Raw genomic sequence first — 15,857 nt, 5'->3', positions numbered from 1 at the left:
CTCCCAGTGAGCGGGGCCGGCGCCTTGCATGGTAGCTTGCCGCCATTGGTGTGTGAATGTGTGTGTGTGAATGGGTGAATGAGAGACCGTTGTAAAGCGCTTTGGATAAAGACGCTATATAAGTGCAGTCCATTATAAGTGCAGTACACTAGCAGGAGTACTGTTCTGTACTAGACCGTAGTACACACAGATGACTGTCTGTGACTGTCTGTTAGAAACCATACTGTATGTTGTCCAAATGTATGTCTCCCAAATTTCGTTGTTTGGTACCTGTACTATTTCAATGACAATAAAGACCATTCATTCATTCATTCATTCACATGAACTAGGCGGTTGAATAGCGATGTCGTACCAAATAACACTTTTCGAAAAACACACATGAAGTGTGAGTTAAAAAAAGAAAACCTACTAAAAACCAGAATGACAAGTCTGTCCACTGTCTCTAGTCTCGTAAACACTCAAAATGTCACCTTGCTGAGTAGGGCCAGGCACTCCAGGCACCGCTACGATTGGCCAACGTGGAGCCAGACTGACAGGAGGTGCTAGAGGTCTTTATGCTCACCCAGAGTCACCGCAGGCCGGGCTCTGTCCTTGGGGAAGCGCCCCCTGGATTCCCTGGGGGCCTGGTGGTAGCTGGGGAGGCCTGGTGGTAGGGGGGGAGGTCTGGTGGTAGGTGGGGAGGCCTGGTGGTAGGTGGGGAGGCCTGGTGGTAGGTGGGTAGGGGGGAGGCCTGGTGGTAGGGGGAGGTCTGGTGGTAGGTGGGGAGGCCTGGTGGTAGCTGGGGAGGCCTGGTGGTAGGGGGGAGGTCTGGTGGTAGGTGGGGAGGCCTGGTGGTAGCTGGGGAGGCCTGGGGGTAGGTGGGGAGGCATGGTGGTAGGAGGGAGGCCTGGTGGTAGCTGGGGAGGCCTGGGGGTAGGTGGGGAGGCCTGGTGGTAGGTGGGGAGGCCTGGTGGTAGCTGGGGAGGCCTGGTGGTAGGAGGGAGGCATGGTGGTAGGTGGGGAGGTCTGGTGGTAGGGGGGAGGCCTGGTGGTAGGGGGGGAGGCCTGGTGGTAGGTGGTAGGTTAACAGCAGTGGCAGCCACGGGCTGTTGTGACTTGTGTGCAGCAAACATCACCACGCGCACCAAGTCAACAAACGCCTTTCCAAGAAGTGTTTGTCTTGGGAGTTGTGAAACTGCATGATGACTTTATGTAACTGTAGCTGTGTCACATGGATCTCCACATACACACACACACACACACACACACACACATACACACACACACACACACACACACACACACACACACACAGTGTACTGCACATACATATCCTGTGTACATGTCTACAGCCTACATACCCTCCATTACATACAGGTACACTGTCAAACTGTAACGCCTTCATGTATGCAGGTGTATGCTGGACTGAAGGGGTCATGAGAACAGCGAGGGCCCAGCTGAGGTTGTGTCACGGGGACCATGTCCTTTGGCAGATATCAAAACAAAGCGTTGGAACCATTGCTTTTCACACCACCCATTTTGGAATTGAAAAATCTATCGGATACCCTGACAAAAACAAAATCATCTTTGGCGGTTCATTGTTGAAGTTATAGGTAAGGCCAACCCCCATCATCATCATCAAAACGAAGTACGACAAATGTCTCCGATCTCTGGAAACATCATAGGGTTGACACGAGCATAGCTAATATAAACTCAAAACAACAAGTCCTTTCTTAGCCGATCCGATATGGTATTTAGTGGTCTAGCTATAAATAAGCCTTTATGATACAGCGATGTCGTTCCACTCTTGGCCATACGAACAGGCCAACAGGCCAGACAGAGAGTCCGTTTCCGTGTGTGTGTGTGTGTGTGTGTGCGTGTGTGTGTGTTTCACATTAGCCAAGTCTACTGTAGCTGCTATGCCAGTCCTCCTGCACATGCTCCAGGCTCCTGTCTGTCTAGCTTTGGGAGAAGTACTGCAGGACCACGGAGCGGAGGTGTGCGAGGCGGTCTTTGAGGGAGGTGAGGGAGAGCAGGGTGGTCTGGTAGGCCGGGTCCAGCTGGAGGACGGACAGCAGCCACCAACACCAGGCAGGGCCGTCGAACGACGCCTGGGGGGGCGGACAGCACCATCACAACAGCTGTTTATTCTGTTTACTCAAAGCCATGGAATTCAATGAAATATCCCAAAATATTATTTATAAATTAATTATATTAATTGAATTAATTATTAATATTATTAATATATTTTAAGGTAAATGTGTGTGCTTGTGTGTTTAATTAGATTTGATTTGTGTGTGTGTGTGTGTGTGTGTGTGTGTGTGTGTGTGTGTGTGTGTGTGTGTGTGTGTGTGTGTGTGTGTGTGTGTGTGTGTGTGTGTGTGTGTGTGTCTGACCTGTATGTCTTGGTCCTTGTCTGGCATGGTTCCATACTGGCGGCTGATCTGCTCTCGGATGTGGCTGTTGAGCCTCTGGTACCAGTCCTCCGCCTGCTGGTACACACTGTCATGGAGCTCCTGGAGCTGCTCCAACTCCTCCCCGTCAGCCTGAGAAAGAGGAGAGAGAGAGAGAGAGAGAGAGAGAGAGAGAGAGAGAGAGAGAGAGAGAGAGAGAGAGAGAGAGAGAGAGAGAGAGAGAGAGAGAGAGACAGAGAGAGGGAGAGACAGAGAGAGAGAGAGAGAGAGAGAGAGAGAGAGAGAGAGAGAGAGAGAGGGAGAGAGGGAGAGAGGGAGAGAGGGAGAGAGGGAGAGACAGAGAGAGAGAGAGAGAGAGAGAGAGGGAGAGAGAGAGAGAGAGAGAGAGGGAGAGAGAGAGAGAGACACAGAGAGAGAGAGGGAGAGAGGGAGAGACAGAGAGAGAGAGAGACAGAGAGAGAGAGGGAGAGAGGGAGAGACAGAGAGAGAGAGAGACAGAGAGAGAGAGGGAGGGAGAGAGAGAGAGGGAGAGAGAGAGAGACAGAGAGAGAGAGAGAGAGAGAGAGAGGGACAGAGGGAGAGAGGGAGAGAGGGAGAGACAGAGAGAGAGAGAGAGAGAGAGAGGGAGAGAGAGAGAGAGAAAACACTTACTGTGTGGCTCAGTTCAGTCCCACCAGAGGAGGCTGGTGGAGGTTAGGAGATCGGAGCTCAGGCTCGTTGTCATGCATAGAATGGAATGTGGAAGGGCATCACTGACATCACCACAGTGAGCATGACACGCATGCATGACCATGAACCCGGCCTCCCATTTCTACCTCCACCAGCCTCCCCTGAATCACCACCCAGTGAGTGGTTTCCTCTGTCACCGTGAGTCAGGAACAGTTGTCAACAATAGTTGTCGACTCTTGTCAACAGTGTTTACACTGCCTCTCACCAGCACCGACTGTTCTTTTCAACATAATCCTCGGAGCACACGCACCTCACCTGCACACACACCTCACCTGCACACACCCCCCCCCCCCCCCCCCATACCTCTACTGGCTAAACACTCAGGACTTCAATTTAGCTTTTGCACTACTGCTGGTTTGCTACCTACCATATGTATTACTAGTTATTATATTAGTCTCTAATTATACGTCTTACATACTGTACAGTAACATACCTCAAGCCCTATTCCCTTGTTCTGTAAATATCATACTGTAAATATCACATCATAATTCTACATCACATATTGGTTTTCATCTCATGTATATTTACTTTTTATATTTATTTATTATCACTGTAATACTGTATTACTGTAATACCTCACTGTCTACATATCATGCCTTCTGCACTATGTCACTATTTGCATCTGGTTAAATACCAAAATATGTTAAATACCAAAACAATAAAGTTGAATCTAATCTAATCTAATCATTACGAATATAATGTATAATGGATTTGGTATAAGGGCTACATATAAAGTGTACACTGTTCATATGTACATGATGTGCATAATTTACACATGAGCTCAGACAAGATACAAAGACAAACATCACATACACATCCTAAAACCCATGTAGACACACACACACACACACACACACACACACATACACACGGCATGTCGTCACACCCTCTCTCTCTCTCTCTCTCTCTCTCATTCTCTGTGTCTCTCTCTGTGTGTCTCTCTCTCTCTCTCTCTCTCTCTGTCTCTCTGTCTCTCTGTCTCTCTCCCTCTCCCTCTCTCTCTCTCTCTCTCTGTGTGCAGGTGTGTATATTGCAAGTCTGCTAGTGGAGCTGGTATTGAAGCTGCGTCTGCAGGTCTTCAGCCAAGGAGACGACATCTGCCTCAAGGGCAACATCATCAAAGACCTCTGAGTCACTATGGACACCAACTATAGTCTCCATCACTATGGACACCAACTATAGTCTCCATCACTATGGACACCAACTATAGTCTCCATCACTATGGCGACCAGCATTCACCTTCCCCATGCAGACCAGCTACAGCCACTGTCACCATGTAAACTGTCAGCCTTTGTCAGTATGGAGCTTCAGCCTCCATCATGAGACTATTCAACACATCCCTGGTGGAGCAGCACTGACAGACTTTACCAAGCATCCGTTTACTGTAGTTATATCACTATTACACAGTTTACTGTAGTTATATCAGTATTAAACAGTTTACTGTAGTTATACCAGTATTACACAGTTTACTGTAGTTATATCAGTATTACACAGTTTACTGTAGTTATATCAGTATTACACAGTTTACTGTAGTTTTATCACTATTACACAGTTTACTGTAGTTATATCAGTATTAAACAGTTTACTGTAGTTATACCAGTATTACACAGTTTACTGTAGTTATATCAGTATTACACAGTTTACTGTAGTTATATCAGTATTACACAGCAGTGAGATGTAGTTATATCAGTATTACACAGCAGTGAGATGTAGTTATATCAGTATTACACAGCAGTGAGATGTAGTTATAGCAGTATTACACAGCAGTGAGATGTAGTTATATCAGTATTACACAGAAGTGAGATGGGACAGTTATGGTATTTTGGGCCCCAAAACAACGCTAACTTTGATATACTTGGGTATCCATAAACCATAATGAGGTTTACTGAAAAGAAAAAGTAAAACAGCTGGAAGCAATATCTGACTGTTTGTCAGTCTACATCTGAAGCTCTCTGTCTACACAGTTATGTGCAAAGTGGAGGAAAGTTAAAGTTATTTAAACATTTTACAATGTGCTGAATTCAACTTAAGTTGAACAGTTGTTTAGAGAATGAACCAAGAAATATCTATTAGTTCAATAAATAGTTACATTGTTTCAAATGTTTCAACTTCTTTCAAAGTGTTCTATGAAATTATTTTTCAGAAGGCTCTGCCAACATGGATGGACCAGGACTGTAGCTCCCATTGAGATACACAGAGGACATGACCTTGGTGGTTTTGAGACATAATGCAACCAGTCCGATTGCTGTGAAATGACTTGTGATGAATATAATAATCATAATCATAATAATAATAATAACTTTTTATTTGCATTGTGCTTTTCCTGCAAACGTTGCAGCTATGTGTAATATGGTCAACTCTCTCTCTCTGGGAAAGACATGCTTAAGGGCCTCTAAATGGACCCTGGCTATGAATGAATGAATGGTCTTTATTGTCATTGCTATAGTACAGGTACCAAACAACGAAATTTAGGAGGGGTGGCTCCCCCGGTGCTAGGAAAGAAAAAAAAAAGAAAAAAAAGGTCTGTGATGTAACAAAGACTGAAGTTAGAATTCTTAACAATGTAGAACATGCAGCTGGGGTTCTAGAATCCATCTGCAGTACACATTCTGTTCATTTACCTGCAAGTCCTCTGTGAAGAGCTAGATAGATAGACAGTTATTTGTTTCACAAATTTTCCAAAGTGTTTCCAATCTTACAGTCAGCAGACATGAATCCTACTGTTCCCAACCCAGACATCAACCTCTACCAGGTTGCTCCCCCACCTGGATTCTTCATGGCTGCCATGCCACAGGCCCAGCAGCCTGCTGTCCATGTCCAGGACCAGGAGCCTCTCCCTGCCTCCATTCTGGCTGTCGCTGCCCATGAGGACCAGAAGCAGATGATATGTGAGTCTATTTGTTTGTTTCTATGGATCCCCATTAGCTGTTACAGTTACTGTTACTGATTTTTACTCTCCCTCCCTCCAGGTGAGAGTCCCATCTCACCCATCCACAACATGCTAGATGTCGCTGTGCTGGAGGCCCCGTGGGCTGAGGAGGCTGTACAGAACGTGGCCCTGGCCCAGCGCAACAAGGAGGGCCAGGCTCACAGCACCAACCAGCACATGCAGAGGATGGCCAGCGTCTGCACCGTTCCCAACACAGACATCAACCTCTACCAGGTTGCTCCCCCACCTGGATTCTTCATGGCTGCCATGCCACAGGCCCAGAACTGTGCTGCCCCATGTTGGACCAACCAGCTGACTCTCACCTCTCCGCACAAAGGTCAGTATATTTAATGAAGCAACCCTGCACATAGAGACAAGACCACTATCCAAAGATTTGCCATAAATATATTTTATTATGATTATCTTCCCTCTCAGCTACCCAGGCCTTGAGAAAGCGTCCTGAGTCTATTTGTTTGTTTCTATGGATCCTCATTAGCTGTTACAGTTACTGATATTTACTCTCCCTCCCTCCAGGTGAGCGTCCCATCTCATCCATCCACAACATGCTAGATGTCGCTGTGCTGGAGGCCCAGTGGGCTGAGGAGGCTGCACAGAACGTGGCCCTGGCCCAGCGCAAGGAGGAGCGCCAGGCTCACACAACCAACCTTTACATGCAGAGGATGGCCAGCGTCTGCACCGTTCCCAACCCAGACATCAACCTCTACCAGGTTGCTCCCCCACCTGGTTTCTTCATGGCTGCCATTCCACAGGCCCAGCAGCCTGCTGTCCATGTCCAGGACCAGGAGCCTCTCCCTGCCTCCATTCTGGCTGCCACTGCCCATGAGGACCAGAAGCAGATGATATGTGAGTCTATTTGTTTGTTTCTATGGATCCCCATTAGCTGTTACAGTTACTGTTACTGATATTTACTCTCCCTCCCTCCAGGTGAGAGTCCCATCTCATCCATCCACAACATGCTAGATGTCACTGTGCTGGAGGCCCAGTGGGCTGAGGAGGCTGTACAGAACGTGGCCCTGGCCCAGCGCAACAAGGAGGGCCAGGCTCACAGCACCAACCAGCACATGCAGAGGATGGCCAGCGTCTGCACCGTTCCCAACACAGACATCAACCTCTACCAGGTTGCTCCCCCACCTGGATTCTTCATGGCTGCCATGCCACAGGCCCAGAACTGTGCTGCCCCATGTTGGACCAACCAGCTGACTCTCACCTCTCCGCACAAAGGTCAGTATATTTAATGAAGCAACCCTGCACATAGAGACAAGACCACTATCCAAAGATTTGCCATAAATATCTTTGATTATGATTATCTTCCCTCTCAGCTACCCAGGCCTTGAGAAAGCGTCCTGAGTCTATGTGTTTGTTTCTATGGATCCCCATTAGCTGTTACAGTTACTGTTACTGATTTTTACTCTCCCTCCCTCCAGGTGAGAGTCCCATCTCATCCATCCACAACATACTAGATGTCGCTGTGCTGGAGGCCCAGTGGGCTGAGGAGGCTGCACAGAACGTGGCCCTGGCCCAGCGCAAGGAGGAGCGCCAGGCTCACACAACCAACCTTTACATGCAGAGGATGGCCAGCGTCTGCACCGTTCCCAACCCAGACATCAACCTCTACCAGGTTGCTCCCCCACCTGGATTCTTCATGGCTGCCATGCCACAGGCCCAGCAGCCTGCTGTCCATGTCCAGGACCAGGAGCCTCTCCCTGCCTCCATTCTGGCTGTCGCTGCCCATGAGGACCAGAAGCAGATGATATGTGAGTCTATTTGTTTGTTTCTATGGATCCCCATTAGCTGTTAGTTACTGTTACTGATATTTACGTACTCTCCCTCCCTCCAGGTGAGCGTCCCATCTCATCCATCCACAACATGCTACATATCGCTGTGCTGGAGGCCCAGTGGGCTGAGGAGGCTGCACAGAAATCTGGCCACATCCCATCTTGAGTTCCAAGACATAAAAAGGAGATCCAGACTTTTTAAACCGACTTCACCAATACAACATATTTAAGCATTGAAAAGATATTGCAAAATTAATTAATTATTTCATTACAAAATTAAATTGATTGACTCAGCTATGTCTAGAAAAGGGTAAGCTGGACCTCGATGATACAAATTAAAGCCCTGGTTGGACCAGATAGACCAGGCCAAGGCAAGGCCTCCTTGTCCAGCAATGCACCTCCCAGCTGGGCATGAAACAGAGGATGTGAATGAACTACCAGATCATTAAACAGTTGTACTTGTATGGCCCAGCTATGCACCATCAGGAAGTCTGTGAAGTGTGTGCTCCTGATGAAACATGAAGACATTGTCTTGCCAATGTAAACAGAATAATAATAATATTTCATTGCTTAAGACTCTGCTGTTAAAATGCAACGGAAACAGTTGGGCATGGCTTAAATAATATCTATAGACATGTTATTGCAATGGAGAAAGAAGCTGTACCATTTTTGCCTGTTTCCCAAACAGTGCTATACATGTAACTGAAGTGTGTTGATAGTACAGATGTATGTTAAAGAATGTTGCCATGACTGTGGTATATCATAGATTCATAGTCCATGTAGGAGAGGACTATTCAGACAGCAGGTTGTCCACCTGTGTAAATCTTGTCCTTCAGTCATGTACATGTGGGGGTGATGTTCCTCCATTAACCAGGTACATCCAGGTACACACTTACATATTTACTTACACTTACTTACTTTAACACTTACTTAGCTAAACCACTGACAAATAACACTTACTTTATGGAGGGTGTATCATGCCGTATTTAAATACAATACAAACATCGGAATGCAATACACACATCGGAATGGAATACACGTGTAACACCAAATACAATGCAAAAATACGGAATGTTTGTGCCAAAATAAAAGCAATGTGTATTACATTTGAGCGCAGCGTATTCCATTCTAGCATGTGTATTGTATTTGGTCACGAGTGTATTCCATTCTGCATGTGTATTACATTTGAGCGCAGCGTATTCCATTGCATTGTATTCCATTCCGATGTAGGTATTATGGCACTCGCAAATACAATGCAAATTAGTATCCGCCCATATGCAAATTAGTATCCGCCCATAGGTTCTGCCCTTTCCGGCCATAGGATTCGCGATGCCAACGATGACGACAGTTTCTGTAATAGCTTATTAATAAAGATTCGAAAAATTATGCTGACCATCGTATTATCTTAGTTTAATGTCATTTCAATGAATCATATAACTTTTATTTACAACAAGCACAACACAAAAATCGCTATTATGCACCGTCTTTGTCCGCGAATAACACCGGCTGTGGAGGTGGTACACACTTTGCTAACTTCACCATCTGTCTACGGTCATTTTGAGCCCTTAACCACCGCGCTGACACCCCGAAAAGTTATGCTTTTAACCGTAAACTCGATGAACCGGGAGTTCACCCGGCCGCTGCTGCTCGCAGCACCGCTTGTCCAGTTGACAGTAGGGGCAGAGAATATTTCTACCCCGGAATTCCATTCAAATGCCCGCGTCAGTCAGCCTTTTCCGTAGAAATACATCGCTCCGTTATATATCTAACGTTACATGTTTTAAGGCTGATCTGTGCATGATAGTGCTGCATTATGTTGATCTATTTATATCGATCTATAAACGCGGAGATTGGAGCCCCAGACAGCGCTGCACTCGTATCTATCAGCCTGTCTGTATAATGATGTCGTTGAATGCCGATGCTGTGGTACTGTGCTGAATGAACCATTCGCTGACTGTCTTAATAAATCAAGTACAGAGATTCCAACCCGTGTTGAACATTCTATTTCCTTGTCAAATCGTGTATGCTGTCATTGCTGTGCACCATGAGATGACAACGCATTTAAGATCACAATCCTCAATAGATTGATTCCATCGTTTTACCGACAAGAAGATTCTACAATCTATCAGCCTTTCCGTAGAAATACATCGCTCCCTGTATAACGATATATATATCTAACGTTACATGTTTTAATAGTAAGGGCATTTTACCAGATATTTGACCAATCTGCGAAGTAAATCGTTACCAAGAAATGTCTTCACCAATGTGTTTCTAAAGGTGTGTAATAACATGTCCTAAAAGGTTGAAATTCAACTCCTGTGGGAAACCTCATAAAAAACTGCTCAAAGTTGGGGTACTGATAACCGATTTTCGAAAATTCGAAAATGCTTAAATTGGACTTGAGTAACTTTTGAGGGGTCAAACTAGGCATTTTTCATGATTCTGAGTTGATTGCAAGCATTTATTTGTCACCAAGAGCACTTCCTGGTGCAACCCCCAAACCCCCCCCACCCCCATTGGTGGTTGGCATTCAAAGTGAGGAAGTTTGGAGGTAACAGGTAACATTAGACAACATTAGACAGCACCAGCAGAGAGGCACTATGATGGGCATGGACTCTTAGTCATAGGCCTCACTACATGTGGAACAATAGAACCAGGCTGCATGAGCTACTCACACAGCCCAGCAGAGAGGCACTATCATGGGCATGGACACTTAGTCATAGGCCTCACTACATGTGGAACAATAGAACCAGGCTGCTTGAGCTACTCACACAGCCCAGCAGAGAGGTACTATCATGGGCATGGAAACAGAGTCATAGGCCTCACTACATGTGATGGCTAAAACTCCACCTGCCTGACCCCCAGCCTGTCACATTGCCACTGTGTAGATGTTAATAGGTAGGGTAGTGGTGGTCTAGTGGATAGTGAGTTGGACTTGGGATCGGAAGGTTGTGAGTTCAAATCCCGCCTGAAGCCACACCACTACTAGTGTGCCCTTGGGTAAGGCACTTAGCCCTCAGTTACTCCAGGGGGAATGTCCCTGTAATTCGTAATTGTAAGTCGCTTTGGATAAAAGCGTCTGCTAAATGGCAAAAAAAAATAAAAAATAGAAATGTCTGTAACATTGCCACTGTTTAGATTCAAATGGCAGCTTGCCCTGATGTACCCTCATGTATGCTGTCCAAATGCGCTCACATGCACAACGATGTTTACTGCTTGAAGGATTAACGAGGGGGCACAGAAACCACAGTACTTTTCTGACCAAGTAGTGTGTATAAAGTAACTATCTGACCAGACAGGCCATTTCAGGACATCTCTTACCTCCTAGACCTAGGACAAATCTACTGTAATTCACAGAGCCATAACAGGATGGAACTCATAACCATGTTCGCAAGGACAAACAGACTGAAGCTCAGCTTCTACCCCAGGGCCATTCAGGCCCTGAACACAGCAAATACCTAGGTTCTAGGCCCTGGACAATCTAGACATTTGATGGCAGCTACTAGATTGAAATCAAGTGCAATACTGAAACACAACTGTGAACATTTCAAACCTGCAAACTGCGACACTTTAAATGAATGTGCAATAACACTATGTGCAATATGACAACCCTCGGGTACATAAGGTTCAGAGATAGGAAATGTTAGAATAGGTATAGCATAGAGTACAGCACAGTGTTTATTTGTATAGTATAGTATAGTGGACAGTGTACATAGCCTTTATTTATGTAAACCAGCTCTTTTCCCTTCTTGTTTTTAGTTTTCTTTCCTAGCACCAGGGGAGCCCCCCCTCCCAAATGTCGTTATTTGGTACTATATCAATGACAATAAAGACCATTCATTCATTCATTAACCCAAGCATGTTAGTAAAACTAATTCTAGATGCACTTTCAAGAAAACAATAAAAGAGCACTTGATACAATTAACTCTGAATGAACAGTAGATTATTTATCTCGTTTGCTGATCTGTTGTATTTCATTATTTTATTTTTATTAAAATGTATAAATGTATTTATTCTTATTAATTTATTGTTATTATGATGTATGTTTACAATTTTTTACAAAAAATTAAATAAAATTCTCTGTTGCAGTCCTTTGTCTTCAAGTGCTCCTTTGTTCCACACGACTATCTATACTTTAGATCAGGCCTATTCAAATAGCCGCCCGTGGACAGGTGTAGGTGTGATAGAGTTGATATGGAGGGTTAGGGTCTGATAGTGTTGATATGGAGGTCAGATCCTGGTGGACGTAACAGTTAGTCACTGGGTCAGATAGCTATAGCTAACATTATTACCTAGCAAGGTATTACCTAAGCTAATTAGCCAGCTTATCATTATGGAGGCTTTATGGTTGTTGTAACTATTATTCTTTTAATGATACAAAAAAGTCTTGAATCAGAAACAGAATTTATTTTAATAACATGCTGTGCAAACACAAGTAAACAAGTAATGATAAGTAATAACGTTTTGCCAGTCGTAGCATTGAACAAGCACGGTGCCATTCTCCAGGCCTACAAGCTGGGGGATGTTGCCGTGTTTCACTGGAGAGCTGTCCCTCACGACTCTAGCAATGTCATCCAAAGTCTAGCTCAACAGGGTAGTCAAGACTTCCAGTGTTTGCAAATACAAGTGCACCCCATAATCTTTCACTGTGTTATCAGTAGTGTTGTTCCGATACCATTTTTTGATCCCGATACCGATACCGATACCTGACCGTGCAGTACTTGCCGATACCGAGTACCGATCCGATACCACGGCGTTTGAAAAAACAAAACAAAAAAACATGTTTTTTGAGCCACATACTCACCTCGATGTAAAATTATTGCTAACACTTAGTCTGGCACTGCTCAAAACCTTTGTAAAACTCGTAAAGTTTTTGTAAAACTTAAGTAAAAAAAAAAAAAAAAAAAAAAAAAAAAAACGTTTTTGTAAAGTACTCGCCGATACCGATACCAGCATTTTTGTGCGTATCGGTGGCCATGCCGATACTAGTATCGGTATCGGAACAACACTAGTTATCAGGATGAGGGAGCTGGTCTAGCTCTGCCTGAGAAAGTTGCCGTGACAGTTGAATGAATCTCAGGCACTTGAATTCCAGCAGCGTCTTCTCCAGGGTCACTGGGTCCAATCCAGTCAATGCCGTAGTTAATGTCCACCTAAACATCAGGTTAAACAGAATGGATAGGGTTATTGGTTTTGAGAGGTATCTGTATGACAGATGACGTCACAATCTCATGCTACAACCGGACACACACAGACGGACACATGTCATGTATAGAAGTGGCTGCACCACTTAAAAAGACGGTTACATTTTTAACAGCAATGTAATATGAGAATGTCAGCCTATTTCAGCATGAGTTGAAGGATCTTCCATTAGTGATCTACTGTTTCCAATAAACTCCAATGACAACAACTGTCTATTTTGGTATGATTTTAAAGGTATATAAAAACAGTGTATCCGCTCACTGTTTCTGTTGCTTGTTGGTTGTTATTTTATGTTGTATGTTGTATGTTTTTATAGTATAAATAAATAATAACAACATCTTTTTTTAATTAAGTGCTGCTTTTCTTGGCCAGGGCTCATTTGAAAAAGAGGCTACTGTCTCGATATGACTACCCTGGTTAAATAAAGGATTAATAAAAAAGTATAGAAACCTGCTGTAGATCTGGAGCGCCTGGGCTGTTTCGGAACCTGTGCCATAGCTGCATGGGTGACTGATTTCGGGCAGTGCGGATTCCATGGTGGTTCCACCCCTGGACAAAGAAGTCCAGGTGCATCTGAATCCTGGGCAGGAACACCCATTGAAGAGCAAAGAGGTGTGTCTCATCGTCTGGACACAAGAGTCCTTCACACTCCAAGTGCCAAAAGAGTGAGTGGAAGAGCTCTGTCACACCGATGAAGACATCCCTCCAGAGTCTCTCTATTCTGTTGGGGGATAAAATATACACCATATGTATGGTGTAAACCACAAAGAGGGATGCATATATCAAAATATACTGCATGGGTAGGCTGCTCATTAACCCTACCCATGAAATATATACAAACGCCTCAGAGTGCTTCATACCATGGTCACCATTACAATAATATGGGTAATAGGTGTTGAACAATTGTAATTGGTGTAAGGTGTTACAGAGTATTGTTACAGAAATATGACTACTTGTGAAAGAAATACCTCTGGTTATGCACACTTCTCCCAGCAATGTGGGAGTGTCTGTCGATACCTCTGTTGGCCACCATGTAGCTTGCTACATCCCAGTTCTCGCCCCCTTTATCGCTGCGAACCCTGGATGGCAAGCCGTGTGCATGGACAGCCTCAAGAAAATGGGAACAGACTGTCTCGGCACGGTTGTTGTTGGATGCTTTCAGAAACACAACCATTCTGCTGAAACCATCTATCCCTCCATGGATAATGATGCGCCACCTTCAGAAAACATAAGAAATGAGACACATTTATGATGAATATGATTTTGTTTTTCTCAATTACTTGTTATTCATCACTTCTGACCAATATTATCTATGGATACCTGATAAGCTTATGATTCCCATCAATGTGCCACAAGCAGTTTGGTGCGGGGACACTGTACACCCTTCTTCTTATTGTGTTCAGACGTAATGTACGCTCCAATACTCCCTCTGGGTCAATGCGTCTCATTGCTTGTTGGACTCGGAGACCTATGATCATAATATCCAATAACAGTGATCATTAATACAATTTAAAAGGACAATATGGTTACAAAATACATCACATAACCTTGTTTTGTGGGATTTGGAGCTTTGTATACTGTTCTGCACTAACAACACAAGCTACTTTCCAAATCCCCCTCCCTCAATACACTGTATACAGTCATGCTTGAAAGTCGTCATCAGACTATGGGACTCATATGAAGATCAAATAAAAGCATAAAATGTGTGGAAATTCCAACAGGGTTCACAAGCGTTCAAGCATGATATACGGATCCTGCTGTGGACTCATTTTCACCATCGACCTTTTTCAATGATTGTCCATTGGATGTAAACATGATTTAAACTTTCTTGATGGCAAATGTATTCATGTGATAAAACCTTTGGTGCCAAGATAGCTGTAGGTTTGCCAAACTCTGAATCAGACTACATACTCTGAACCCTGATGCCTCTCCCTTGAAGATGTCCTCGCACCATCTTGTACCCACAGTTGGGAAACATATGCTGGATATCAGAAATAATGGTGTCCAGGTGCTCATCTTCCACATCAGAATAGAAATCTGATACCCTATTGTGAAAAAAAGATATATTGTAATATTTATGACATACTTATATGACGTTACATACAGTTTACAGTGATGTCTGTGTGTGTCCGTTCGTAGGATTGATTGGACAAGAGGCATTCCATGACTGCTGATCAGATTTCCAGAGCGAATTTACGAACGCAGCCGAGTACCCAAGTACCACTCGATATAATAAACAGCAGTTTAACGATCACAAAATACTCATACTTTGTGGATACGTTCGTTTGGGGCTGTGTGATCATCTAATTATGTGTAGTTATGTGTTTCTAGCATGTCGATGTTCTATCAGAATGTTGTGATGTTATCAAAATTAAGAACATGAATACGACATCTAAAGTCTGGATGGAACGATTATATTTCAAAACAAACTTTAACTCCCCGAGGGCTCCGACTACTGCCAAGTCTATCTGGGTTTATTTGCAAGGACCTTCGCCTGTAGGCCTACAGTGTTATGGAAAACGAAGGTTTCTGCCGAATGCTGCAACACTGGAACCACGATATTACATACCAGTTAACACAGATATCTGCAAAATCATGCAATGCCTACCAAATACTGACATGTCAATCCGGACGGTAATATAATTATCAGAGTTTGGTTTTAGTTTTAGTATTCAGTTCAATGTGTGACTGACCTCATGTCGTTTTGCTCCATTCTTCTTCTGATCGTCCTCAGCGAAACATTGAGTATACCGGCAACATCTGTCGCTGATATGCCCAAGCTGACGTAGAACTCAATTAAACTGAACG

At 44.3% G+C, this 15,857-nt stretch overlaps 2 protein-coding genes across 2 annotated transcripts in view; both read right to left on the bottom strand.

Annotated features, from left to right (window-relative positions):
* Window positions 1-1,937: 1,937 nt before the first annotated feature.
* The window catches only part of lonrf4 (LON peptidase N-terminal domain and ring finger 4), a gene marked incomplete at both ends in the record, with an annotated part of 30,495 nt that continues 16,575 nt past the window's right edge, over window positions 1,938-15,857 (bottom strand). Inside the window, 2 exons of the mRNA XM_080525418.1 lie at window positions 1,938-2,090; window positions 2,376-2,525. Coding sequence (XP_080381544.1) covers window positions 1,938-2,090; window positions 2,376-2,525 — 303 coding nt within the window. The remainder of the gene's footprint in view (window positions 2,091-2,375; window positions 2,526-15,857) is intronic.
* Window positions 12,863-15,083, bottom strand: LOC308153122 (uncharacterized protein; the record flags this gene model as incomplete). The annotated part of the gene is made up of 5 exons (XM_080526216.1): window positions 14,961-15,083; window positions 14,370-14,517; window positions 14,018-14,266; window positions 13,500-13,770; window positions 12,863-13,000 (listed from the first exon to the last, which is right to left on the bottom strand). The coding sequence occupies exons 1-5, from the start codon at window positions 15,025-15,027 to the stop codon at window positions 12,863-12,865; spliced, it is 873 nt and encodes a 290-aa protein (XP_080382342.1). The 5' UTR covers window positions 15,028-15,083.

The sequence above is a fragment of the Nansenia antarctica genome, assembly GCF_963989245.1.
Source record: "Nansenia antarctica genome assembly, chromosome: 3".
NCBI lineage: Eukaryota > Metazoa > Chordata > Actinopteri > Argentiniformes > Microstomatidae > Nansenia > Nansenia antarctica.
Note: the sequence above shows the minus strand (reverse complement) of the source record. Positions and strands in the feature narration are given on the sequence as shown.